This window comes from Vipera ursinii (assembly GCF_947247035.1).
Source record: "Vipera ursinii genome assembly, chromosome: 3".
Taxonomy (NCBI): Eukaryota; Metazoa; Chordata; class Lepidosauria; order Squamata; family Viperidae; genus Vipera; species Vipera ursinii.
In genome coordinates, this window is record NC_139516.1 from 21,557,323 (window position 1) to 21,585,259 (window position 27,937).

The 27,937-nt window shown below is 37.4% G+C and overlaps 1 protein-coding gene across 1 annotated transcript in view; it reads left to right on the forward strand.

Annotated features, from left to right (window-relative positions):
• Window positions 1–27,937, forward strand: part of PREX1 (phosphatidylinositol-3,4,5-trisphosphate dependent Rac exchange factor 1) — a 222,180-nt gene that overhangs the window by 186,207 nt on the left and 8,036 nt on the right. Inside the window, exons 22-36 of the mRNA XM_083358786.1 lie at window positions 453–640; window positions 4,198–4,359; window positions 5,629–5,839; window positions 6,987–7,263; window positions 9,085–9,288; window positions 14,646–14,734; window positions 16,193–16,275; window positions 18,390–18,480; window positions 20,517–20,645; window positions 21,716–21,757; window positions 22,424–22,641; window positions 24,336–24,435; window positions 24,749–24,892; window positions 26,035–26,149; window positions 27,070–27,136. Of these exons, the coding sequence (XP_083214912.1) occupies window positions 453–640; window positions 4,198–4,359; window positions 5,629–5,839; window positions 6,987–7,263; window positions 9,085–9,288; window positions 14,646–14,734; window positions 16,193–16,275; window positions 18,390–18,480; window positions 20,517–20,645; window positions 21,716–21,757; window positions 22,424–22,641; window positions 24,336–24,435; window positions 24,749–24,892; window positions 26,035–26,149; window positions 27,070–27,136 (2,120 nt within the window). The remainder of the gene's footprint in view (window positions 1–452; window positions 641–4,197; window positions 4,360–5,628; window positions 5,840–6,986; window positions 7,264–9,084; window positions 9,289–14,645; window positions 14,735–16,192; window positions 16,276–18,389; window positions 18,481–20,516; window positions 20,646–21,715; window positions 21,758–22,423; window positions 22,642–24,335; window positions 24,436–24,748; window positions 24,893–26,034; window positions 26,150–27,069; window positions 27,137–27,937) is intronic.

Genomic DNA, 27,937 nt, shown 5'->3' on the forward strand with positions numbered 1-27,937 from the left:
ATTATATATGATAAATTATATGTGATTGGATTGGGTAATCCTAACAGCACGTTTGGGAATGCTGGGTTCAGATTGTTGCTGAGCTCCACAGTTCTGTGAAATATAACTTGCCACTTTCACATGTTCCAAACATTTGCATATCTTTTATCACTTGAGTGTTTCCCGAGCTTCATGTGAGTCTTACTGGTTTATAAAGGGAATCAAAATCAACAAGTAAGATTAATATTTTATGGTTATGCCATTGAGATTTGTCCCTATGTGTTTATTATGAAACTCATAAATGAGAGTAAATAAAGTATAATTAATAATATATAATAAATAAACTGCACTTACATGCATACTACATGCAATTTCTATAAATACGGACTGTTCCATTGTGCCAACAGGCTATACAGACCGCAGTCTTACGTTTGTATTCTATAGTATTGTAGTAATTAAACTTTGATTTTCAGGCTTGTCCCTTCAGACTTTTGACTCTCCTCTAATTATAAGAGAAGACGCCCATCTTATAAGTCTAACAGTGGACAATGTCCACCTAGAACATGCTGTTGTTTATGAATATGTCAGCACTGCTGGAATCAAGTGTTTTGTCCTGGAGAAGATCATTGAGCCGAAGGGGTCCTTCATCCTCACATCAAAGGTTTATTTTCTGTTTTCTCAATTCAGGTTTCTCCTTTCCCTGTGTCTGGAGATTAAGGATGAGTAAAAGTAATAGATTTTAGTAAAATTGGATTAAAATGCAGATTTCACTAAATAGAGGGTTTTGTTGATGGCAGGTATTTTAATATTTGGCTATAGCTTTTAAGATTTTTCTCTCTGGAATAAGAGCTGCCCAGAGCTAAAGAGTAACCACTGAAAAGGGATATTAACTTGGTAAAAACAAAATCCAGCTATTTCATTTACATGGCTTTATGCAGCTAAAAACTGTGGGACCTGACAATGCAGAAGTCTTAATAGCTGAGGTTTGCATTTTTTTAATGCAGCAGCTGACTATACAGTGATGCAGGTTTTATGTTTTAACAGACAGTTGAAAATGCATTCACAGTGCAGCGTGAGGAAGATATTAATCTACATTTTTTTAAAAAAATTATAAGACACATTACAGCATTAATTGATAAAATGTTTCCAAAGTATCAAAAGTGAAGTGTACAAAGGCTATCATAAAAATTGATAAAATTAAAATTGTTAGTTATAGGTTGAAACACTAGGCCTAAAACTAGTGTGTTCAGAGGACTTTTTAGCAGTCCAATAGAAACATTAAAAGTTCAGTTTGACAATGCTTTCCTAAATAAGAATGCCTTTGTTTGATGAAAATATGCAATCAAGGAAATTGGAATTAAGGGGTGACTAATAGCTGTATTATGGTTAAGACCAACACATTAAGGGCAGTGGGTTGAAAACAGTCTTTAGAGAAGCAATCCAATCAATTACATGCAATCAGCAGTGAAAGCCCAATTTTGCACCCTACCATTTGACATCTTCCAGACTGAATTAAGTAGAGGAGATAAAGATGGTGTGTATAGTTATAATATACTCTTGCAAGTCTTGTATCAAACAATTCTTCCAGTTGATCTTGGAGGCTCAACCCACACATTGCAACAATATCTGCAATTACTGTATGAAAGGAGGAACCACAGCGGCTAGACCAAAGTTTGAGAAAAATTAATGGTTATCTTGCTGAGCTTTGGAAGCCTTTGATTAAGATGTATTCCTTGAACTTCTAGGAAGGGTTAGAGTTGATACAGTAAACTGTAGAATTTGTGGCATGCGGAATGTATGCCTTAGTTGTCATGTTGTGGAAGATTGTTTTTAAGTTGACCACCATTCTGTTGACTAATCAGATAAATATGCTTCAAGTTCGTCACCTGGCCCAGTAAATTTTTAGACTGTGGAAAATAGGCTACAAACAATTTAAAAAAATTACTCAGCTAAATTACCATTATACTGTATTTCCACTCTTTGGACAATAAATCCATGATTTCTTTGTTCTAAATAATCATCTAGGATTGGTAGTTACATTTGCTGTACAGTATTTCACACAGAAATTAAAAAAGAAGAGTACCAAAAATCAAGACGTCTGTTTTTCCTTTTAAAACACAACACTTTCCCCCCTCTGTGTTATGATTTAGTAAAATCTAATTTTGAATGCAGGCACTGTGTTACTTTCACTGATATACTTCTGAAGCCTTTTCTGAAAGCACATCAAAATAGGAGGAAGTTTTTTTGCAATTAGTGCAATTTCAACAGAAATATGTGTACAGCGTTAAAGGTGTAGTAGTAGTAGTAGTAGTAGTAGTAGTAACAAGTAGGTGCTATCATTTTGCCTATCTAAAAATGTTGTTGCTCAGTTGGTATAGCCTTTTTTAAAATTTTAGTTGTTGTTGTTGTTAGCTGCGAAGTCGTGTCCGACTCATCGCGATCCTATGGACAACATTCCTCCAGGCCTTCCTGTCTTCTACCATCTTCTGGAGTTCATTTAATCTCACGCCTACTGCTTCAGTGACTCCATCCAGCCACCTCATTCTCTGTCGTCCCCTTCTTCTATTGCCCTCGATCTTTCCCAGCATTAGGCTCTTCTCCAGTGAGTCCTTCCTTCTCATTAGGAAAAAAAATTTTAGTGGAGGTATGGAAATGTGATGGGAAGCGATGCTTGCAGCAAAGTGTAATCATCTTTCTGTATATTTATGGCCTAATTGCAAAAGTAACTAGTAACCTATTTGTAGAATATTTTTAGACTTTCTTTTTTCATAAAGGAGTTCTAGTATTAATAAATATTCCTTGGAATAGTCAGATCTTGTTGGAAATAATGGAAAGGGGAAATTGCTTTTCCTATAATCAGAGTTTTCTTGTTACACTTGTGAACAGTGAGAGGCAATTAAAACATTTAAAACTTCTATTAAGAGTCACCCATCGGTTACAAGCCTGTTTAGTTATTCAGTTACTATCTTTCTGTACTATTTCCCATTATTGTAACTCTCAAAGTAGATTACAACAATTAAAACAACAATTACAATAAATTTAAACTATTAAAGGTATGAGATTCACTTTAAAAGCTGGAAAAAGAAAACAAAACAAAAACCATTCATGCGACATGCATACAGATGCTTAATAAATTTTGTAACAGACATCTCGCAAGGGGTTGGATCACATTAAATTTGCCTGCATGAAACATCAAGAGAATTCTCTGTCCAAGCAGATAGAGCTTTTAATAATATCATAATCATAATAGTAAAGTTGGAAGGGACCTTGGAGGTCATCTAGTCCAACCCCCTGCTCAGGCAGGAAACCCTATACCATTTCAGACAAATGGCTGTCCATTCTCTTCTTAAAAACTTCCAGTGTTGGAGCATTCACAGCTTCTGGAGGCAGGTTGTTCCACTGGTTAATTGTTCTAACTGTCAGGAAGTTTCTCCTTGGTTCTAGGTTGCTTCTCTCCTTGATTAGTTTCCATCCGTTGCTTCTTGAGATACTTAGTGCTTGAATTCATTCGTTCATTCATTCAATTTATCTGCTGCCCATCTCACTGTTGCAACAACTCTGTGTGGTTTACAAAATGATAATATAAAATGATCAAAATTAATAAAAAATTGAGATTAAAACCAAGAGGATAGATGACACAGGAGTGGGGACCTTCTCTATCCCATCAGCACCCCAAGGTCCACCACCTCCACCTCAACATAAAACGTCCCTATCTGGGCCCCCAGGCTACCTGACAAAGCCCGGTTTAATGTGGGTGGGGAACCAATCTCACTTCTGGCAGCAGAATATTCCAAAGAGTGGGGGCCGCAGCCACATGGAAGGATCTCTTGGACCATGCCAGCCAAAATTCTTTGGCAGATGAGATCCAAAGTAGTCCTCTTCCTCTCAAATGAATAGGACAAGCCAGTCCCATTAGGGCAAGATGGCTCGTCAAATACCTTGGACTCATGCCATTTATTTTATGAAAGTTGGATCTTTAGGGAACAACCATATCGTGAGGCACCTACTTTGGGAAAAGTACATTCTCCTGAAGTGTACTCCAGTAGAAAGGTTAGCCCAAGCATTTCTTTTATTGTTCAAAGGGTGAAAGAATCATATTTACTTGATACGTTTTCTTTGGAAAGGTGCATTTTTGTTGACATTCCAATGCTATGTGTGCTTAGCAACATTTGTCACAATAACCTAACCAAGGAAATCTATATATTTTTCCTGCTTTAGATTTTGGAGGCTTTTGCAACAGACGACAGCAACTTTGTGAAGAATTGCAGGAGGCTCATGTCCCTCAGCAATGCAGTGGTCACCATGCCACAATATGAGTTCCGTCATATTTGTGAAACAAAGCTAGAAAGCATCAGCAGAAGAATTGCCAGTTACCAAGAGGTAGGATTATAATTCATAATCTCATGTGCCACACAGCATAGTGATGACTTCAGGTAGTTTGCTGCTTGAGCAGGGGGTTGCACTTGAAGACCACCAAGGTCCTTCCAACTCTGTTACTCTGTTAACATATGCTTTCAGGTCCTTAACAGCAAGATTTATGAGGTAGAAGCGTACATATTCAGTAGTTTCAATTTTCAAACAGTTTATTGATTTTATTGAGCAGGCAAATTCATACCAGCATCTGATCATAAAACATCACCAGTCATACATTGAACAGCCTTTGGATAAACATTTAAAACTACAAAATTGAATTGCCTATTAATTAGATATGTTTAGTCCCCTAACTGCTTTCTCCATCAAATAGGTGATTGTTGACATTTAGCATATTTTTTAAAAAATTGCTGTTATACATCTAGATCCATCTACTTTTCCCTTTTCTTTTGGAGTTTACTTTTTTAAGAATGACTTACTTTTTTTAAAGAGTGAATCACTCAGCATTTGAAGTTTTTCACCAGACTGAAAAACAATCTAATACCATTGTTACATATATGTGACCCTCTCAATTATATTGATTTGCAGGTCAATATTCTATCACAGAACCTTTGGTCAGAGTTGTTGTCCCCTGAAATTTATGAGCAACTTGCAACATCGATTTACATAGTTCTTGTGAAAGTATTTTTTTCCTTGAGTCAGCAGGCTGCATTATTAGAGGGATAGAATCAAGGATCCAATCTAAGTCAGTACTTGGGATCAGAGGTTTAGTCTTACGAGCTTTCAGACTCATTCTGGATCCTGCTAGAGAGAAGTTCCCCAAGGATGGGGGCTCCAGCACAAGAAGCTCAGAAGAGTAAACCTCTGGTTCTGGTGACCGACGCAGATTGGATCCTGCAACATTATCCTGGGACACATCTATTTGCTTTTGTTCGGGATAGAATCCAGATCACATGAAGTGTTGATACCATGTGAAATATTAATACCACTTTGCAATGCCTTGGTAGGACCATACTTAGAATATTGCATACAGTTTTGGTCGCCATGATATAAAAAAAGATGTTGAGACTATAGTGGAGAGAAGAGCAGCAAAGACGATTAGGGGACTGGAGGAGAAAATATATGAAGAACTGTTTTCAATTATTGAAAGAGAGCCAAAGAAATAAATTATTCTGGTGGGTGAAGTGATTATAGAATAAAAAAAGATCTCAGGTACATGATACTTTATTAATTTGCATGTTCATAATAGTGGTCTAATGCTCCTTTTTCTTTCTCTAGTTTGCAGATGAATTGAAAATGAAAGTCAGTCCATCCTTCAAACGAGCCACAACAGAGCTTCACCCCTTGTGCAGCATGGATTTCTGCCCTACCAACTGTCACATTAACCTCATGGAGGTGTCATACCCCAAAAACACTACCTCAACAGGAAGGTCATTCAGCATTCGCATTGGGCGGAAGCCTTCGATTATTGGCCTTGACCCAGAACAAGGTGTTTAATAACAATAGTAGTAGTAGTCTATCTTCCCCTGAACTGAAATGATTGACTGGAGTTAAGATTGCATTAAAAAAAAAATAGCTCCGCTTAAATGTCAGATAGGCTTTGAAGTTTACATCAGAATATTTGACTGTCAGAGGGAGTCCAGAGACTGTCCATGGAGAAGGGGTGAGCATAGTTAGCATCCTTCACATGAGAGTAGATAGATTGGAACAGATTTTCCCTGTTCTTATTTAGAAGGAATGGTTTCTTGGCTTAAAGGATACTGAATGAGTAAAAGAGATCCATCATAGTGCATATCTCTTGTGGCCACAAGGCTTGGAATCTGTAAGCAGACAATTAAATAAATAGCTTAATTGCTATTTTCTAATGCATTTTTCTGAGAAATTTCCTGATAATACAAAAGCTACTGAAATACTGGCACCAGGGAAGGGAAGTTCATTGGTCTAACTAACTGTTAAGGGAGCTCTGATAAGCTTCCATATATCTATTATCTTTCTATTAGTTTCAACTATCTACATAGTTGAAATGTATCACATATAAAATTCTGATGGTCTTGATGAATTTCAGATAATTTCTTTACTAAGACTTCAGAAGTTCTTCAGTGGTTAGATAGAAAAATTACAACAGAACTCTTTACCACTCTATTTCTAAATTATGTCCATCAACCAATCGGGTTATTTGCCTTTATTATTTCACAATTGTTTTGACATTACATAGAAAGCTGCTGTATTCCAGACAGTTATGTGACTCAAATTAGCAACAGACCTTTCATATTTTAGGGAGAGAGGGTTACTTTCAGATATTTTTTTTGCATGCAAAACATCTTCCACTTTTTCATCATTAACACAGGAAATAGTAGTGTCTCAAGGAACTTCCTACGTTCTTCAGGGGTAAAGTATTTTTAGTGGTCTGTTTGCAACAGTCTGTACTGACACTCACCTGTAATCTTAAAGCGTAACTACATCAAACACCCTCAATTTGATTGCATTTTATTTTGCATTAAAAACAACCAGTTTAATAATAAGGCACTGTTGCTCAGTGTATTCAAAAAACAGTTTATTGAACGTATAAAGTAACTCAAATGCTCATCTTTAAAAAGCAGTGGTTTTAGCTTGAACAGTTTTTTAATGTTTAACAGGAAGCTTAAATCCCGTGTCATACACTCAGCATTGCATCGCGACTATGGCTGCACCATCATGGAGGTGTTTGACCCCAGAAAATGAAGATCTCAGTCCACATAGACAGTATGATGGTTACTGTGGGCAAGAGAATGGAGGAACCACTCAGGAAGATAGAGGTCTTGCTTTTCTGTTGAAACAAGAAGATCGGGAGATACAAGACTCCTACTTGCAACTCTTCAACAAGCTAGACGTAGCAATTAAGGAAATGAAGCAATACGTCCTTCAGATACATAAGTAAGTTGGTTAGTGGGGTTGTTTCTTGGGTGTGTGTGTGTTATAGGGTAGTCCTCGACTTACGACCACAATTTGGATCACAATTTCCATTGCTAAGCAAGGCAGTAGAGTTGTGCCCAGTTTTACAACCTTTTTTGCCCTGGTTGTTAAGAGAATCACTGCAATTGTTAAGTGAATCATATGTTTGTTAAGCGAATCCTACTTTCCCCATTGACTTTGTCGGAAGATGGCTGGGAAGATTGCAGATGCCAGTCACATGACTTTGGGATGCTGCCACCGTTACAACTACATGCCAAGCACCCAAAGTTTGATCATGTGGAGATGTCCATAAGTACGAGGATTGATTGTAGGTCACTTTTCAGTGCTGTTATAACTTCAAACAGTTGCTAAACAAATAGTTGGAAAAAACAGCCAAGAACCACCTCCATATATTGGCTTTATTGCTAGGTTGCAAGCTGTCTAAAGCCTGGGTTTAAATTGGATAGTTATACAAATGTTTTAAATATAATAAAAAAATAAATAAAACCGTTAGCTTTTCACATTGATTTCTGACTCTAGGCAGGTCACAGAATAGCAGCACAATCTGCAATGGAGCCTGCCCATCACAGTCATAAGTCATGACTGACCCAGCTTTATGACCTGTTTTGTAGTGGTTGTTAATCAGACGAGGTGATCATAAAAGCAACTGCCACAATCATTAATGAACACCATGGTAGTTAAGCAAAGTGATGGTTCACTCTGGGCACAGTTTTGCAGGAAGTAAGTGCCAGTTTGTGCAAAACCGTAACAAAACATAGTCACATAACACCAGGATGCTGCCACAGCTGTAAATGTGGCATTGTTGCCAAGCACCCAAAATTCGGTCACATGACTGCAGGAGATGCCTAAGCATTGGAACTTTGAATCTGGGTTATAAGTATCCTCAAGTTGGTCCATTATAACTTTAAAGAGTCGCCACGCAACCAGTCATAATTTGAGGATCACTTGTGTTTGATTCTAGGTTGTCAGCATCAGTTCTGAGAAATTCAATGCACATTCATGCAGAATTAGATACTTTCAAATAATTTTAATTACATCAATCTGCATGGATGCCATCTCTCATTTTGTTTTTTTTATTCCATGCAAAAATGAGATTTTGCTGATAGAATTTAGTTGGGTGACTAAATCTTACATGGTTCACAAATATTTTGCAGAGATTAAAATGTACTCCTGTTTCTATGTGCCTCTTACAAACAAAAGCATATTTTCACATCACTTCTCCTCCTCCCTGAATTCTTTTATAAAAATGTTTCATTTAATGAACTTCAAGTGTATCATTTGTCTCGCCTTTCTCTCCAAAATAGTTTTTCCCCGGTATCAGTTGTAGGGTCTTTCTTCCATAACACTTCCTAGATATATTTCAAGGTGATAAATTTAGGTTATAATTGAGTTATAATTCATAAAGATTTACAAGGGTTCAGCTCAACATGCTTACAGTTGCCTCCTTGCAAGATTGTAGCATGATATCTGAAAGCTACCCAAAGTGCTGACAGCAACAATTAAAACATAATCTATTAAATACTAGGACAAATAAAGTTGCCACCTTCATAGTTAAAATGAATAAACACGCAGTTGAGTATCCTCAGGAGAGACATTTCAGAATCATAATGCTTTCACCAAGTCCTAGCTTCAGTCAGCACTTTAGTGCAGGTGTTCTGTTTTTTAAAAAAATGAAGTTCATATGGAACTTTACAAAACTCCGTTCTATATGAGCCTATGTAGCTTAGCAAAATAATCGTAAATGTTTTACCTTTCTTATTGTAACATTTTCTATACTTGTAGGCTTTTGTCGACTATAACAGAACCAACAGCAGATGAATTATGTGAGCCTCCTTCCACAGAGGAGATATCCTCCACTTCTTTGGTTGCAGATGAAAGTGACATTGACAAAGCAGAGCATGGCATGAAGAAGGTGTGCTTCAAAGTATCTGAAGAAGACCAGGAAGACTCTGGGCATGATACGATAAGTTTCAGAGATTCCTACAGGTAAGTTCCGTAAAACCATTTGCCCGGAAGGAAGTCAAATGATATGAAAATGAAGGGCAGCTTAGAAAAGTTGAAACTTCTGACAACTGTATTCACCCATTATTTTCATTATGGAAACCCATTGTTTCATTTTGGAAACAATGAAATTGCATTATGGACTCTGAGTGTATGTACACATAATTGCTTAAAACTACATATTTGTGTCTTTGTGCCTATTGACTGTTGTTACAAAATGCCCTGTATGAGAGTGGTGCAGAAGGTCCCTTTGCCCTCTCCTATATTTCTTCTCATTATGGAGGAATTCATATATACATACAATGTATATAAAATCTGGCTAAGTTTTGAACACAAAGGAATACCTCATGTATATTCTATAAGCCAGTGGTCCCCAACTGTTCTGGCTCTGTGGACTAGCGATGACAGGGTGGGGATGGTTTCGCTCGTGCATACGCTGCTTACACAAGTGGAGATTTGCGCTGTTGTGCACTTGCCTGCCACGAGTGTGGCCCAGTTCCTAATGATCCATGGTCCAGTACTAGGCCGTGGATCAGTGGTTGGGGACCATTGCTTTAAGTAAAAGAAAGAAAGATCGAAGTTTAAAGTTGACTATTCTTCAGTTTCATCAAATATGACCATTTCTATATAGAAGAGTTTATGTATCATTACATATAGTTTTTCCACACAATATTCATGATTCTTCTAGATCTCTGCAATATTTCCTCTGATACAGAGGACATGTAACATCTCTAGGCAAAGTTAGTTTGATTTTCTCAGGAGTTTTTTGAGTCCTATTCTCCTGAGGCCAAAAATCATCTCTTTTTTAAAGCACCGATTTTCTAAAATCAACTACTAGATAAGTATCTTGTATATTATTATTGTACATAAATTTATAGGAATACTATTTCTATAGAATGAGGACCTGAATGTTTTACAGAGCCTCATAGAACATTTGTGGTATGTTTGACCAGTCTGTAATTGTTGATGGTACAGCATGAATTTTAAGTGTATCCTTTGCAAAAGTCCTCAATAATTAGACATGGTTCATATGTCTGTCACAGGATCAACTTACAACTTGGTTTCAAGGTTCAGTCAGGTCAGGTAAGGTTAGGAGGAAGAATTTCCCCCTTTTATCCAGCAAAGTGACACAGCTGGAAGGAGGGAATCTTTTGTGGGTTTTCCAGAAGCTCAAGCCTTTTAGTCTGAAACCAGCCCAGCAGCTGTTGTTTGCAGAACCGATGATTTGTTGTCTTATGTGTACAAACACAATCATCCACAAAAAACACGGACTTTCGAATAATGTTACAAGAAAGACTGTATGACTCAAAATGATAGACACGAGTCTCAGACAGTTAGAAGTGCACAGAATGAACCGCAGTCCTCCTGCTTGGAAAAAAAACCTCATAACCAGAAATGGTACAATGGTATTTTGTACTTTACATCTTCTGTGAACAAAGTCTGGGTCATACAAATCATGAGGAAAATAGAACAGAAGAAAATGTACTGCTTTGGAAAAAGCTGCCGCCTTAGAGGTTTCTTAATTTTGTAATTCAGAACTGTAGACAAAAAGACATTACAGGCTTGAAATGTCCTTTTTTCTGGAAGCGGACTTTGCACTTTTTACTTGTTCAGTTTCAGAGGGTTCCTGTTTCATTTCTCTGTAATATATTACTGCCATCACAGAAATCTGCACTTTTCCTTGTCCTTCTTTTTATACAAAAGTTCAAATAGCTGCTGCCCTGCTTAGAGGGTGAATAAGGGCTGTAATAAATGTATTCATTTAAAACATTTTCAAGCTTGAAACTCAGATTGCACACCTGTATTGTGTGTATTATCCCTTGAGATGCTGAAGGAAAGGTGAGATATAAATCTAACAGTATATAAACCAGCTCTACAATGAGGAGTTTCTGCAGGTAGAACTATCTAGTCTGAGTCTGGGTTAAAAGATTTAAAAAAGACAGCTTCAAGGCTTTGAAGATGTGTAGCAATAGCAAGCATGTGGTCAACAGATTAAAGAAGCTACACAGGACACCTAGTCACAGTTTTCTCTGTTGTGAAACATTGCTTTTCTCTTTAAAGTCTCATAATTCTAAATGTGCAACTATCCCTACAAACTGGAATACGTACATTTTGTGCAAAATTGTATTCCTTTGGTAAAATGTTTCACATAGCTGGCAATGTTATCATGATGGGAACAGTATTAGAAAAAGAAGAGCTTGGGAGTGGCTCTGATTTTGGGGTCCCCTAGATCTGTGAAGTTGTCATGTTTAACTCTTGACAGGTTTTAGCATTCCCTGGACAGATTTGAAGGGTAATTTATTGATTGATTTGATTTGATGTATGTTGCCACCCAACTCATATATGTGTCAGTCTTGCCTGACAGGCCAGACAAGAAACATAACCAGATAAGCTAATTCTACTTTATTGTAAAGCTTGCAATTCTGAAAGTACATTTCTCCTACTATCTCCTTTCTGGCCTAAGAAATTAGGGAGGGTCCCTTCTGAATCTCTTGCCCAGCCACTATCCAGCTACAGTCTTTGCTGTCTCCTATATGACTATTCCATAGGAAGCATCTCACCACCCCATTTTAAACAGTCTTTCTCATATACCAGACATACGTGACTCTAGGTGACTCACAATAATAATAGATTTAAAAACTAAATAAAAATATATACAGTATAAAAAGTAAGACACACTGCAGTTGGAATCATAAAACAATTGCTGGCATATCCAGGAGACAGCTCTGACGCACATGAGGTACCCTAGGTTTGGGCACAAAACCAAGTTCTTAAAAGCTTGCAAAGGACCAGCGGGACTATGGACAGTCAGACTTCGAAAGGAATAAAGTTAAACAGGATGGATGTCATGGATTTGAGTTTCCTTGATCAGGGGGCCTTGCATGCCGTAGTCACTTCTTATTTGCATTAATGCAATACCCTCTACAATGGAGATTGGTCCAAATGCAGGAAGGCATGTAGTTTTGTGCAGCTTGCCCATGTTACACTGCAGCTATGTGAGGTGCACTGGCCCCTGGTTTCTTTTGGGGTACAATTTAAGGTGCTGGTTATTATCTTTAAAGCCCTGTATGGCATTGGGCTAAGTTATTTGAGGGACCACCTCTTTCTGAGGACCTCTACCCATCCCACTTGCTACAGGTCTCCTTTGTTAAATGTTGTCTTCTGGTGGGAACTAGGAAGTGAATCTTTTTCATAGCTGTGGCTCCCACTTGGAACAGCCTCTCCCTTAGAAATGGCCAGATTTTTCTGTTTTCTTAGGTATTAAGTGATGATGGGAACTAAACCCAGCATTGTTTTTGTTCCCTAGAGGATGGTATTATAGGGCTGATTGTGATCTTGTGTTTTTATAGATTGTATGTTTGTTAGCCACCAAGGGTTGTTTTCTGCAGCAATAGCAGTGGCACTTAAACTTATATACCACTTCATAGTGCTTTACATCCCTCTCTAAGCAGTTTACAGAGTCAGCGTATTGCCCCCAACAATATGGCTCCTCCTTTTACCGACCTTGGAAAGATGGAAGGTTGAGCCGGGAGAATTGAACTACAGGTAGTAAGTGGAATTAGCCAGCAATATTGCATTCTAACCACTGTACCATCATGGGTCTCATATAATATAGGCAGTTTCAGTTTTAAAAATAAATGATAATGAAAAAAGGTAACAAACAGTAAAATAGTACAGTATTTCCTTTTGCAAAGACATCACACTCACATGATTGTAGTTTACCACGATAGTCTTCCTTGGCTGAGTAGAGTAGCAGTTCCAAATTGATATTGCTTTCACATCTGTTTCATAATTCAGAGGTTCACTTTTTAAACTTGTTAGTAGCATGGCTGTGCAAGTGGAATGAATGTTTCTCCTGGTAAGGGAAATTTTGCTTTCTGTGAGCTAGAGCTAACATAAATGACTCTGAGGTAGAAGCCGAGAGCTGTCAATCTCTGTGGGAGTTTATAGAATTTTTAAAACATGTTTTGCATTTGCACATTACATGGAGTGGGCCATAGCAATTCAATCGGAAATGTTATTTCCTTTCCTTTCTAAATTTAAACCACTGATGTCATGAGCTCAAGAGTCCTAGTTACAGGAATTAATGGTATTTACTTCCTCTTAAGGGCTTATTATTGCTCAAATAAAAGAACATATTTTTCATGCTTTAAATCCCTGGTTTGGATAGTCTAGGAATATTTTGCAAATCATCAGCAACTATCTAACTGGCAATGTGCCTCCACATTAAGACTCTATTCACTATGAATTTGTGTCAGTAATGATAAGAGTTTGATTTTATTCATCATTTTATGGCTTTTAGTTCTGCATCATGATTTGGTTAATGCTTTCTATTACTGAGAATAATTTATCCTAGGTTACTGAGATCAAAGCAAATTCCTCGAGGGAATTTCAGAATTTGGACAGAAATGAAAGCTGAAATTAAAAATCTACTTGAAACATAAAGAGTTAAACATACTTCTTGCAGAACAATTGTTGAAGAATAAATTAAATATGTTTTGATAGCTTTGAAATTGGAGATGAGATATGTGAAGTTTACAAGAATGAATAGAGTTATTGACAGGCTATATATTACTATACCCTTAATTCCTTGTATACATATTTGGCTCTTTCTGCCTGTATGTTGTATCCTGTTTAGAAATGGGAGAAAGAGATGTTTTGGGGAATGAAACATTATAAGTGGAAAGTTATTTTAAAGGAGATATTCTTTTCAAAGAGTCACCATCCCAGGAGGATGATCATGGAAGACAGTTTTCATTCTTTCTAATTTCTGGTTAGGTTATAGCTGCTCCATCATTGGGGGCTTTCAAGAACAGACTGGACAGCCACTTGTTTGGAATGTTGTAGCCTCTCCTGGTTAAGCAAGGGGTTGGACTAGAAGACCTCCAGTGTCCCTTCCAACTCTGTTATTCTGATATTTGTGGAATATATATTACTGAGAAGTAAGTCCAATTGCATATGGCAAGAATTTTCATTCATATAAAAAGAGATGAATGGCTCTTCAGATAAATATGATTTTTATCATATTGCTTATATTAATTGGTTCTTACAAGACATAGTTTCTAAAGTTCATGAAGAACCATGACAGATTTAATGTTGAATCTTTATCATCTTTAGCCATTCTCATCAAGAGTAATGTGCTAATTCTGCAATGCACCTTCATCAATAGAAGACAAAGTATGATACACAAAAGTTCCATTTTAAAAAATTTACTATTCTCTTCATAGAATTTTGTAAGCAGAGTCATAATTCTTGGGCCAAGGATAAGATAGAAAGGAACGAGTACTGTCTATGTTTCCTTCTCTCTCAAAGCTATATATATCCATTTTTTTTCTTTCCAGTGAATGTAACAGCAACAGGGATTCGGTTCTTTCCTATACCAGTGTCCGGAGTAACAGCTCTTATTTAGGCAGTGATGAAATGGGATCGGGTAAGTAAATGCTCTTGTTGCGAGTGAAGAAGGAGAGTGCAAAACTTGGGTTGAAACTCAACATTAAGAAAACCAAGATCATGGCATCCGGCCCTCTCAATTCCTGGCAAATAGATGGGGAAGAAATGGAGGTAGTGACAGATTTTATTTTCCTGGGCTCCAAGATCACTGCAGATGGGGACTGTAGCCAAGAAATTAAAAGACGCTTGCTCCTCGGGAGGAAAGCCATGACAAATCTAGACAGCACACTAAAAAGCAGAGACATCACCCTGTCAACAAAAGTGCGTATAGTCAAGGCTATGGTCTTCCCAGTTGCAATGTATGGCAGTGAAAGTTGGACCATAAAAAAGGCTGAGCGCCAAAGAATTGAGGCCTTTGAACTATGGTGCTGGAGAAGACTCCTGCAAGTCCCTTGGACTGCAAGGCGATCAAACCGGTCAGTCCTAGAGGAGATCAACCCTGATTGCTCTTTAGAAGGCCAGATCCTGAAGCTAAAACTCAAATACTTTGGCCACCTAATGAGAAGGAAGGACTCACTGGAGAAGAGCCTAATGCTGGGAAAGATTGAGGGCAATAGAAGAAAGGGACGACAGAGAATGAGGTGGCTGGATGGAGTCACTGAAGCAGTAGGTGTGAGCTTAAATGGACTCCAGAAGATGGCAGAGGACAGGAAGGCCTGGAGGAACGTTGTCCATAGGGTCGCGATGGGTCGGACACGACTTTGCAACTAACAACAACAAAGTAAATGCTGTGCTGAAGTATTTAACAAGGGTTAGAGACAATTCACAATCCTGATATCTTCCATATATGTACAATGATAAATTTAATCATTCCTGCTTAGCAGATTCAATAGTTAAAAAAGTAAAGAATTAAATGGTTGTAATGAGTATAGGCTGCCAAGCAAATGTTCTGTCCACATACTAGCACATCTAGGGCTCAAACTGAGGACCTACAGCTTTGTATAATTTTCATGTATTTTATTTCTCAGAATGCTATGAGTAATGCCATCAGTTTCCAGGAGTCATGCCTCTTAAATTTGGCACATAGTTACGTATCCAGAGATTGTGGAAAGGAGTTTCAGCAGCCCTATTAATTAGGTGCTTTAACTAACTGTAGGATATTTGATGAAATCTCCCTATTGCAGCTCATACAATTTGTTCCAAAAACATTTTTAGAAATGAGGCAGAATTATGTTTCCAATCAATACAAATATTTTTTTTTTGCTTTTCAGTAAATGAATCTTATAGATTTGCTTTGTTAGGAAGAGATCATGTCTAAGAACTCGGAGGAAGCTGGGGAATTCATGAGAAGCTAGAAATTGTATGGGTGGATGGAAATATGAAGGGAAAAGAACAAGGAGTGGAAAAAACTATTGAGGATGAAAGAGAAAGAAAAAATAGCATATTTAAAGATCAGCGTGTGCTTGTGAAGTTAATAAAGATCAAAGTTTTGTCTCAGGTGATGAACTTCCCAGTGATATGAGAATACCATCAGACAAACAAGACAAACTTCATGGCTGCCTTGAACATCTTTTTAACCAGGTAAAGAGATTGTACCTTTTTATGATTGCACAGTTAGTCTAGTGGAGGTTATATTAGCAGATTCTGGAGGAGGGTGAGATTAGATATTCTGTCATTCAAGCCACAAAGAGTTATCTAATGCAGCATATGGCTTCTAATATTAGTTAGCACTCCTTTGGAATTTCATAGTCATGGCATGAAAACACTGTGGGTTTTTTTTCCTAATGTTTGTCATCAGGACCTGGCCTTCAGGGAAACACTTCCTTTAATTTAGATAGCCAATAACTATGGCAGTTTAATCAACATTTTAAAGTCAGCTAAACCAGCCAATTTGCTAATTTTAGCCAATCATAAAGTTTGTTTTGTTTATCAAATGTATTTGCCACCCATGTTCCCGGAGTACCTCAGGGAACATCTACTGCCGGCATCAAGCTCCCTGCGCCCTGTGCGTTCCCACAGAGAGGGCCTCCTCAGGGTGCCACCGGTCAGAGAATGCCGACTGGTGGCCCCCAGGGGGAGATCCTTCTCTGTGGGCGCCCCGGTGCTATGGAACCAGTTACCGGTTGAGCTCCGGACGGCGCCCGATCTGCGCTCCTTTCGCCGCGATCTGAAAACATACTTGTTCGAGCAAGCCGGCCTGGCCTGAGGGGGGATTGGTGGGGTTTTTTATTATTTTTATTGGGGTTTTTACTATGTATCAATTGTATTTTAATCGGGCATGCATTTAATTATCTTTTAGCTTTTGTAAATTTCTGTGTTTTATTCTTGCCCTGTACACCGCCCTGAGTCCTCCGGGAGAAGGGCGGTATAGAAATATTAATAAATTAAATTAAATTAAATTAAAATTAAAAATCTTATTAATTCAGGTGAGAGTTCTAGGGAAGTAAGATCTAAGCTAAAAAGTTATCAGGCAATAATTAAATGGGACACTAGACTGACTCTTTCTAGAACTCAATGAGGTCATAAACCAGAGCTTTTTGTTATGTTCCTCTTTTCTTCTATGTAAGAGAAAAAAAATTATGAAAGAAATGTTATGGCTCACTTTCTCGGTTTGATCATGAACCTTTCATCACTTCTAGAATTTATGTACTTAAGTACTTTTTATCTCGTGTTTATTATTTTTAAAAAGAGCTCAAGGCAGCAAGCATGCCTAATACTCCTTCCTCCTCCCATTTTTCCCACAAGGACAATTTTGAGTTGAGCTGAGAATGAGTGATTCACCCAAAGTCGCCCATTTGGCTTTCGTACCTAAGGCAGGCCTAGAATCCTTCGTCTTCCAGTTTCTAGCCTGTTAATGACTTGGTGGAATACCTGCAGAAATTGAACTGTAAAATTGCAAGTCAGTTTTGTAGTCAATTACTAATATCTCAGTGGCGTAATGTAATATTAATGCATGATTGACTGCTTATTTACTGATCTCGGAGTCCTAGTGCATAATCACTTAAATACGAGCCAGGAGTGTGCTGCAGCTGCCAAAAAAGCCAACACAGTGCTATGCTGCATTAACAGAGGGATAGAATCAAGATCACGTGAAGTATTAATACCACTTTACAATGTCTTCGTAAGGCCACACTTGGAATACTGCATCCAGTTTTGGTCACCACGATGTAAAAAGGATGTTGAGACTCTAGAAAGAATACAAAGAGCAACAAAGATGATTAGGGGACTGGAGACTAAAACATAAGGAATGGCTGCTGAAATTGGGTATGTCTAGTTTAATGAAGAGAAGGACGAGGGGGACATGATAGCAGTTTTCCAATATCTCAGGAGCTGCCACAAAGAAGAGGGAGTCAAGCTATTCTCCAAAGCGCCTGTAGGCAGGACAAAAAGCAACGGATGGAAACTAATCAAGGAGAGAAGCAACCTAGAACTAAGGAGAAATTTCCTGACAGTTAGAACAATTAACTAGTGGAACAACCTGCCTCCAGAGGTTGTGAATGCTCCAACACTGGAAGTTTTTAAGAAGAGACTGGCCAGCCATTTGTTCAAAATGATATAGGGTTTCGTGCCAGAGCAGGGGGTTGGACTAGATGACCTCCAAGGTACCTTCCAACAACAACAACAACATTGTCGTCGTCGTCGTCATCATCATCATCATCATCATCATCATTATTATTATTTGTGCTTCTTTGCAGGTGGATGCTATCAATGTCCTTCTCAAAGGACCAGTAATAAGCAAAGCTTTTGAAGAAACCAAACATTTCCCAATAGATCACACTTTGCAAGGTAATCTTGCCTGGCTCAAGAAAATTGGTGTTTCTTAAATAACATGATATAATTTCTTTATTCCCCTCAATTGTTAACAGATTGAGATAATTTCTCTGGCATATAGTCTGTCTGGCTCTGTTTCTACCTTTCCTTCTGTATATAAATATGTTTGTGTGTGTGTTTGTGTCTGTGTCTGTGTGTAAAACACCAAGATGGGGAAGGCAGTATTAAGAGGAGAATGTATAAATCAGATGAGCATATTTAAAAGAAATATCACACAAAAGGCAGCTAAACTTTATTCAAAAATTAACAGTATACTAGCAAATCATAGGAAAATTAAATAATCCATTATTTGTACATAGCTAGAAAGTAAAATGAGAGAGTTACATGATTTGAAGACTGACAGAATCTCCTCTCAAATTATTTATGCTAAGCAAAGATACTACAAAGACGATAATAGTAGTTCTATATTGCTGGCAAATACACTAAAAAAAAAGCTATGGGAAAAAATAGTGGACTTTAAGACAGCAGTGGCCAAATAATGATTAAAACTGAAGTTATAAATAAAGAATTCAATTTTCTTTTCACCAACTATATTCCATCAATAATCCATCTCATAAAAATAATATTTAAAGGAATTAGAATTCCCAGAACTAGCTCCAAAGGCCATATAACATATAGAATCATCTTTATCTATTTCAGAAATCTATGAAGTATTTAAAAGAATTAAAAAATGAAAATCTTCAGGCCCTAATGGATTGTCAGGGGATTTTAAAAGTATTTAAAGAGGTCTTAATATCAAATTTTCTACTTTTATGCAATATTTTGTATCAGGGTTATCAGAGTCTTGGAAACAACCCAAGTTGATTCTAATTCTTAAACTGGGTAAAAATCCTCAAAAGTGAAATGGTATCTTACAGGCCCATTTTACTTCTTAATAAAGACTATAAACTCTATACTAAAGTGTTAGCTAATTGTTTAAAAGTGGTATAACTAAAATAATTCATATAAATCATTCCAGGTTCATTCCAAATTGAAATATATCTATCCCATCAGGAAATTATTTAATATTATACAAATTGGTAAAATTAATAAATTTTCAATAGCCATAAGTTCTTTAGATAGATTTAAACATTTAGTTCTTGTTTTGTAAATGGTATTTGTCTTACCAAAAATTTTATATAATAAGGTACAGTTTAATTGCATGATCATCAGAAACCAAAGAGACATTTTTTGGACAACCTTTCCAATATTTGGAAAAGTAATTGGAAGTTACTCTGATAACTCTAGTTTGGCCTTTGTCTGCTAGAAGGATGGTAGTGGTTTGGTCTTTCTTCAGATTTTCAAGGACTGCTGACCTTTGCTTTAAGTTGGTTCTGCTTTTGTGTTCTTGTGATCTGACCAACACTCAAGCTTAAGTTATTTAGCTTTTGCAAATAAAATAATAATTGTTCAGTACAGATAATGTAATCTGTGTTGAGCAATGGAGTATGTCTAGATCAGGGGTATCAAACTGCCGGCCCATGGGCCAGACGCGTCATAGGGAAACCATGCCCACCCCATTGCTGGCAATGGCGAAAAAGCTCCCATATGTTGCATGACGTCATGTGACATGGTCACGTGGTCTAGATGATATAATTATGTAATGATACATAGATAATATAACAAAAGAAATGTGGATTCAATAGAAAAAAATACAAAGTTAAAATAATGAAATTTCAGAGGCAAGAACCCCAGTTCAATCAAATTTGGATATATTTTATAGTTCATCTCAATAGCAATAGAGTTTAATATGGTAATATATATACGATAAATTTGTGTGTGTACAGACCCTGTCTCTTCTGTTTTTTAGTATTTGTTTCTCTATGTGTCTTGGATTTATGCTATTTAATTACTTGATAATATTTATTAAGTTCAGTAAAAATATTATCAAAACCGATGAGTGATTGTTAAATTAGCTTAGCAGAGATTGGCACAGGATGTAATTAGCTGCTATTCTGAACCACTTTGGTATTGTATTATTGTCGGAACTGAAATCTTTTCTTGTTCTGCAGAATTTAAGCAAAAAGAAGAAACCACTATTCGCAGCAGGAACAAGATTCAGATCAGCATACAGGAAGATCCCTGGAACCTCCCACTTCGCATTAAAAATCTTGTTGATACCATTCAAAAATATGTGGAAGGTTTGTGAATGGAAAGCTGGAAAAGAGCTCTTAAAAATTTCCATATTATAAAGAAAGTAGTAGAGAAGGCTGGGATCAGAAGGAGTAGAGTAGCTGAATAAATATTGGAAAAATGCTGTTAAGTTCTTTCTAACTAGAAAGTGAAAGTGAATCTTAGGAACAGAAAACAGGAAATTGCCATATTATTTCTTAGTCGATTGATGTGGGAATCAATTTTAGTATTTTTGTTTATTATGCACTTATGTCTAAGCCTAATAATAATAATAACAACAACAACAACAACAACAACAATAATAATAATAATAATAATAATAATAATAATAATAAACCTTTATTGTCAAAGTACAACATGTGTACATTGAGATTAGCTGAGCCTCTCCCCGTGTTCTCTCCCCCCAACACACAGTGACAACAAACCCTCCATCCTACCACACCATGTGAACCAACTACACCACACACCGGCCTCCCAAGTCAATTCTGCATAAGTTCACAGAGATTATATCCCATTCAAAAGCCTAACAGCCCACAGATAAAAGCTGTTTTTCAGCCTGTTGGTACGGCTGGCTATACTCCTATATCTCCTACCCGATGGTAGGAGAGTAAAGAGATACAAAAACTACAGTTCAAAACCATAGCATCATCTCTGTGAGGTAGGTTGGACTGAGAGAGAGCAACTGGCCCATAGTTACTCAATGAGTATGACTAATAGAGAACTAAAAGTTGGTTCCCCTGCTTCTCATGCAACACCTGCTCTATTTGAAAATATTCATATTCATTAGCATTTGCTAATTCCAAAAATGTATTCTATTAGAGAGCTATGGCCCCTTCATCTGTAAATTTTATGGATACTGTTGGCATCAGTCTTTGCAGTCTCTAGACATTAATAGTTTATGGTTTCCAGGACGTTCATTATGGGCTTGAATATAGAGTACAATTTCCCTTTACTTGATTATAGTGTTCTCTTTCCAACTCTGCTTCAGCTCCAGCATCTATCAATAAGATACTGAGCATGCCTTGTCATTTCAGTTAAGGAAGATACGATTAAATTCTACTTTATTTTTCTTTTCTAGATGGAAAGAATCAGCTCCTGTTGGCTTTGCTGAAATGCACAGGTAAAACATCCTTTCTCACTTTTGCTTACTCCTGACTTGTCCTCTGTTGCAGAGAACTTTTCCCAAGCTTCCTTTCATCCTTCTTGCTAGGAGACTCTACATTGCCTATGAATTCAATACCCTGTCACCTACCTCATGGCCAATGGCCTAAGTAGCACCTTGATATCCATTGCAGCTGAGCACCTGAACAGTGTTAAGAGACATTCTGTTTAAAGATTATTTTCATTCTATTTCAGGGGAAACAAAGCATTAAGCCAGGGGTCTTCAAACTTGGCCCTTTTCTGACTTGAGGACTTCAACTCCCAGAATTCCTCAATTAGGCACACTAGCTAAGGAATTCTGGGAGTTGAAGTCCACGAGTCATAAAAGGGCCAAGTTTGAAGACTCCTGCATTAAGCCATTATTTTCAGAATTAGTGATTAATGTGGACATCTCTATGCAACCTAATCTGCTTGATGGCCTTGTGAAAAACTCTGCATTCCTCTGGGGCGAGGAGAGGAGAATAAATCCTCGAGGCGGGGGAATAAACTTTTGCCCAAATATCATCAGTATCATATGGGCTGCCTTGAATAAGAAAAGCCAGAACCGCCCTTGGGGCATGAAGCACAAGTCACACATGCAGTAGCAATAGCCAGTTGATCCCAATTCTTGTCTCTCTTCTTCCAGATACACAATTGCAAGTGAGACGAGATGTAATTTTCTGCCAGGCCCTGGTGGCAGCTGTTTGCACATTTTCAGAGCAGTTACTGGGAGCGCTCAACTATCGATACAATAATAACGGAGAGTATGAAGAAAGCAGCCGGGAAGCCAGTAAAAAATGGCTAGAGCAGATAGCAGCCACAGGAGTGTTACTCAACTACCAGTCCTTGCTGTCTCCCAGTGTGGTAAGTCTAGAATACCATTTCCTCAGACACAGAAAACCAAAATAAGGAACTAGGCAGTTCTTTCATTACTCATCTTCTGACCTAAATATATTTGCAAAGGCTGAGGAAATGCAACTGCTTTTGTTTGCAGTGTTGTAGCATTTGCATTGAACATAACAATTCAAACCCCATTCACACCTTCCCAGCCTGGTTTCTGGTGTGGCTGTGATATATGTGCAAAATCTCAACCTAGTGAGTAGAGCACCCTTTCAGCCCATGGTAAACCATGCAGCCAAATGTCAAGTTTTCCTATATGCAGTATAGGAGAAGCTATTTTGGGCAATAATGTGAAGGGATCCAAGAGGTCTAGGTATGTACATGTTATATTAATATGTATAAGAAGAGAGAAACTGAGTTTGTATGTTGTGCATACTACTCGGACAGAGTAGTATAGCTTCATGTTTGTTCTTTTAATAATTAAGAGAAAATTAGTAAAATGCAGTTCCTTGCTTGAGAGCATGCTTTGCATGCAAGAAGAAAATCTGTCAGGGAAGATATTTCTAATCACTACTGGCAATCATTGCAGACAATACTGAATAAGCAGACCAGTAGTTTAATTCTTCAAACAGTACGACATATTCATCTACTCAGGCTTTTCCCCCCCTTTAAGTGACAAGCTGTACCTCTCCATATTCTATTTTCTGCATAACTATGTTACATGTGCAAGAGTTTTATCTTCTTGGCTTCTTCTAAAGCCAAGATAAAAGCAAGAAAAGTAGACATTCATTGCTATTTTTTTTAAAAAAGTTAGCTACATATTAGTGCTATATAGAGTATTAGCTGTAAATGATAACTAATTGTGTGAAGTGTTGAAGTATTCTGTCCTCTACTGGTGAGAAACTGCCTCTTGCATTGCATTGAATGTATTTGAAACAAGGAAATATACCAGATATATAACAACATTTTTTTCATATTCATTTGAAAGTTCAAGTCCTCGTTGCTCATAAATTTTTAATATACCTTATGAAAGCCCAGATGAGAAAGATATGAGACCTGTGATGGACAATGTATGCTAAAGATATGAGACATAGGGTGGACAATGTATGGTAGAGATGCAAGCTCACATTTAAAAAAAACAACAGTAAATTTCAGAGAATGAAAGATTTAGATATGGTTTTAGTCACACTTACAACCAGCTTTTGATGGGGAAGGCATCTATTGTCCTTTTTATAACTCCAGTTCTTATGAAGAGAATGTTTTGTGTACAGTCCTCAAATTGCAACAGTAAAACTTGGCATTTCAATCATAAGTTACTACAGTCCTAAATTGAGGCACTGTGTGACCAGACTCAATTTTATGACCATTTTTACAGTGATCGTTAAACAAACCATGTGGTTGTTAAGTGAACCACATGATTGTTAAGCCGATTCTGTGTATTCACTGGACTTTTTTTGCCATTTTTTGCCAGAAAATGGCAGACACTGTAGTAAATCATGGTCACGTGATCATTGGAGGCTGTAAGCACTTGCAATGTGATCACATGACTGCAGATGTGCCTATACAGCAGTTGTAACTTTAAGGAGGAGGCATAAATAGCTTCTTTTTTTAGTGCATCATCGCTTCAGATGGTCCTAAGCGACTGGTCATAAGCTGAGAACAACAACTTGTATCTGTCCCCTCTTGCAATCTTTTTGTCCTATTTCTTTCTCCCTTAGAAAGAAGAGCGAACCATGCTGGAAGATATCCAGGCCACTCTTTCAGAGCTGGATAAGGTTGCCTTTTATTTCAAGCAGCTGGATGAGTGTTTCGTAGCAAGTGAGTTTCATGGACTCCCTTGAATTTTTCCTATGACTCTGTATTTGTTTGAACTGTAAAATAATGCATTCTATTGCCTAAGTTCACAGAGACTGGAATTTCAATAGAAGCTGCAAAACCTCTTATTTTCTAATATGTACCTTTTGCAACTCTTAATTCAACAGACGTTGCACACCCTCGATTAAGAGCAGTGTCAAAAAAATTAAAATTAAAACCTACGAGTGGGTTTCATTCTTGCAGTTTCCTCCTGTCGATTATCTTGTGTTAATGTTTTCCCCGTGATTTGGAATGTCTTTTTCCTTGATTCCTCCAGATACTCATGTCTTTTATCACGTGGAGGGAAATCGGCAAGTTTTGAAAGTGACCTTATTCCTGGATAGTTACTACTTTTCTAAACTACCTACCCGATTTCAGAACGGAGGAAGTCTGAAACTGCACGCAGTGCTCTTTACAAAAGGTACAAATGAAATCCTTTTCTCTCATTCTTTCGTTCATTCATTCATTTATATTCAGCTCCTACCATAGTTGAACTGAAATCTTGATGAAGGTCAAGTTAGTGGATGTTAAATAGACAAATAATTTCACATTTTTAAGCCCAGTCAAGGCGGATAGAAAGGAGATACTAGAAAATGTTTTCCACAAATTTAATGGAATCAGTGATTGGTACATTGGACCAGTTGTTTAAAATTTAAATAATGGTTGTAGACTCATTTTTAATTGTATAGGTGCAATATTTGCAATTGGGCATGATGCATATAATTCCAACAATTATTTAGAACCTCTGGAATAGGCAGGATAATTTTTGCAGACATTTTTAATCTTAAACTCCCTGAATGCCAAAATGGCTAACTTACACACAAATGGCCAACCTTCACACAAATGACCAACTTAAACCCTCAGAATTGATAGAAAAAAATGGGTACAACCAGGCTGATGATTCCATGATATTATCTATCTATCTATCTATCTATCTATCTATCTATCTATCTATCTATCTATCTATCTATCTATTTATCTATCGTGCATTAGTTAGCTTGCTTGCTTATTTGTTTATAGAAGATCCTATTTACATAGGTAAGATATATAAAGAAAAGGATTATAATTTGTTAATAAATTCAGTGTGTTGTTCTTACATTTCTCCAAGACTTTATTTCATCACCAGCACACATAGGCGCCTGGTCAATCCAGTGACATCATGTTCATCATGACAACATTATGCAAATGGCACAAGCTATGTAACTTGCGTTACTTGCATCATGACATAAAGAACTACACAGTTCGCATCATTGATGATGTCAAGACAATTACGAAGTCCTTTGCTCTTCTTCCCCCCCCCCACTCTATGAGTAAGCATCACTTTTTGTTTTACCTCACACATCACCCTTCTTGGCAAGATTAAACAGAATAAGATAGATAGCAAGATGAGATTGGTAAGTGTTGCTCAATAGCGAGATGGGCAGTATACAAAATTAATCAATAAATAGATCCAAATTAATTCAAAAGAAATTTCACCCTTCTTGTTGAATAATGGTTATAATAGATATAAATATATAAGAATTGTTAAAAGTTGCTTTAAACTTTTCATTAAAATATTTACAGCCCTTGAAAATCTGGAGGGCCAAGTCCTACCGAATGGGTCATCTCAGGAGGAGCTTCAGCATCAAATCAATTCCTACTCTCTTGAGAAGGTGCAACAGTATTATCACAAGCTCAGGTACTATAGCATCAAAAGAAATCTGATTGTAAATAGCCTTGGCAACTGAATCAAAATTCTTTAAAAATGCATCCATACCATTGTACATGATAGTTTCTATTAGTGAAGCTTTATTTTGATGCTAGAAATGGACTATTTCACTTGAATTCATACAACTTGGAATTCCTTTCAAATTTTATTTTGAATTTTAAAAATATGTAGGAGAGAGAGGGATCAAAGAAAGAAAGAAAGAAAGAAAGAAAGAAAGAAAGAGGTCAATGCAAGGTCGGAATTGGAAATATACCATCAAAGCTGGTTGCTAGATTTTGAGATGAGAGTGAAAAGGAGCAAGAGAGAAGAAAGTAGTGAGCTCACTTCATAATTTGCATGGGACTTTTATAATTGCAGAAGAACTGGAATTGGAAATCTGACTAATTTTTAAGTTGTCCTTAATTTTTGGACCATCCAAATATAGTTAAGTCATATGTGGCCTGGTTCCTTTTGGAGATTAAAATACTTTATAAGGGTGCTTAAAATTACATAATTCTAAGCTAATTATTAGGGATGCGGTGGCTCAGTGGGTTAGGATGCTGAGCTTGTCGATCAGATGGTCGGCAGTTTGGCGGGTCAAATCCCAAGTGCCGCGTAGCAGAGTGAGCGCCTGTTACTCGTCCCAGCTTCTGCCAACCTAGCAGTTCGAAAGCACGTAAAAATGCAAGTAGAAAAATAGGGACCACTATGGTGGGAAGGTAACAGCGTTCCGTGCGCCTTTGGCGTCTAGCCATGCCAGCCACATGACCACGGAGACGTCCTCGGACAAGCACTGGCTCTTCGGCTTTGAAACAGAGATGAGCACCGGCCCCTAGAGTTGGAAACGACTAGCATGCATGTGCGGGGAAACCTTTACCTTTACCTTTAAGCTAATTATTGTTTAATTTCAGGACATTTTACCTTGAACGATCTAACTTGCCTACAGATTCGAACACCGCAGCTGTGAAAATTCATCAGGTATAGAAACCTTCTGCCCGTATACTTACAGTAGTTGTTTGCCAAAGTGGAAATTGGGAGAGGCTGCTACTTCAACTGTTAAGAAGAAAGTTGGGGCTTCTCATCTACTGAAGTTCCAAGATTATTTGTGGCCTGTCTATTTTTTCCTAGTGCATGAGTAAAATGATCTTCCACTTTTCAGTTCATAATCCTGATCTGGGTTGTCCTTTGGAGTTGGTACCACCATAAAGTAAATCTAGAGAATACAAACTTTTTAACCTTGCAGGGTTTTTTTCTCCCTTGCCAGATCTAGACTCCGCTTTAAAGAATAATTAGGATTGGGACCTTATTGTACAGACAAAAATTCAAATCATTCCCTATACCAAATCACTATTTTCTCCTATGGCTGCTTTCTCTTCAATTAAACGAAGAGCTCCAGCATAACGTTCCATGCAGTCTCAGTTCTCAATAGGCTAGCATCTGTATTCTATTTATTTATTTATTTTGTGCCTTCACATCAGTTTTGACTCCTGACAATTGACTGGATTAGTCCTTGCAGTTTTCCTGGCAAGATTTTGGAAGTGATTTGCTATTGCCTCCTTCCTAGGGCTGAGAAAGAGTGCCTGGCCCAAGGTCACCCTTCTGGCTTTATGCCTAAGGCAGGACTAGAACTCACAGTCTAAAACAGATGCCTTAACCACTGCACCAAAGCTGGTCTTGTATTCTAATTTAGAAACTCCTAGAATTGCACAGACTTTTTATCTAGTTGCCAACAGTCACTTGAAGGCACAAAATAATAGCAACAATAATACTGAATAGTTA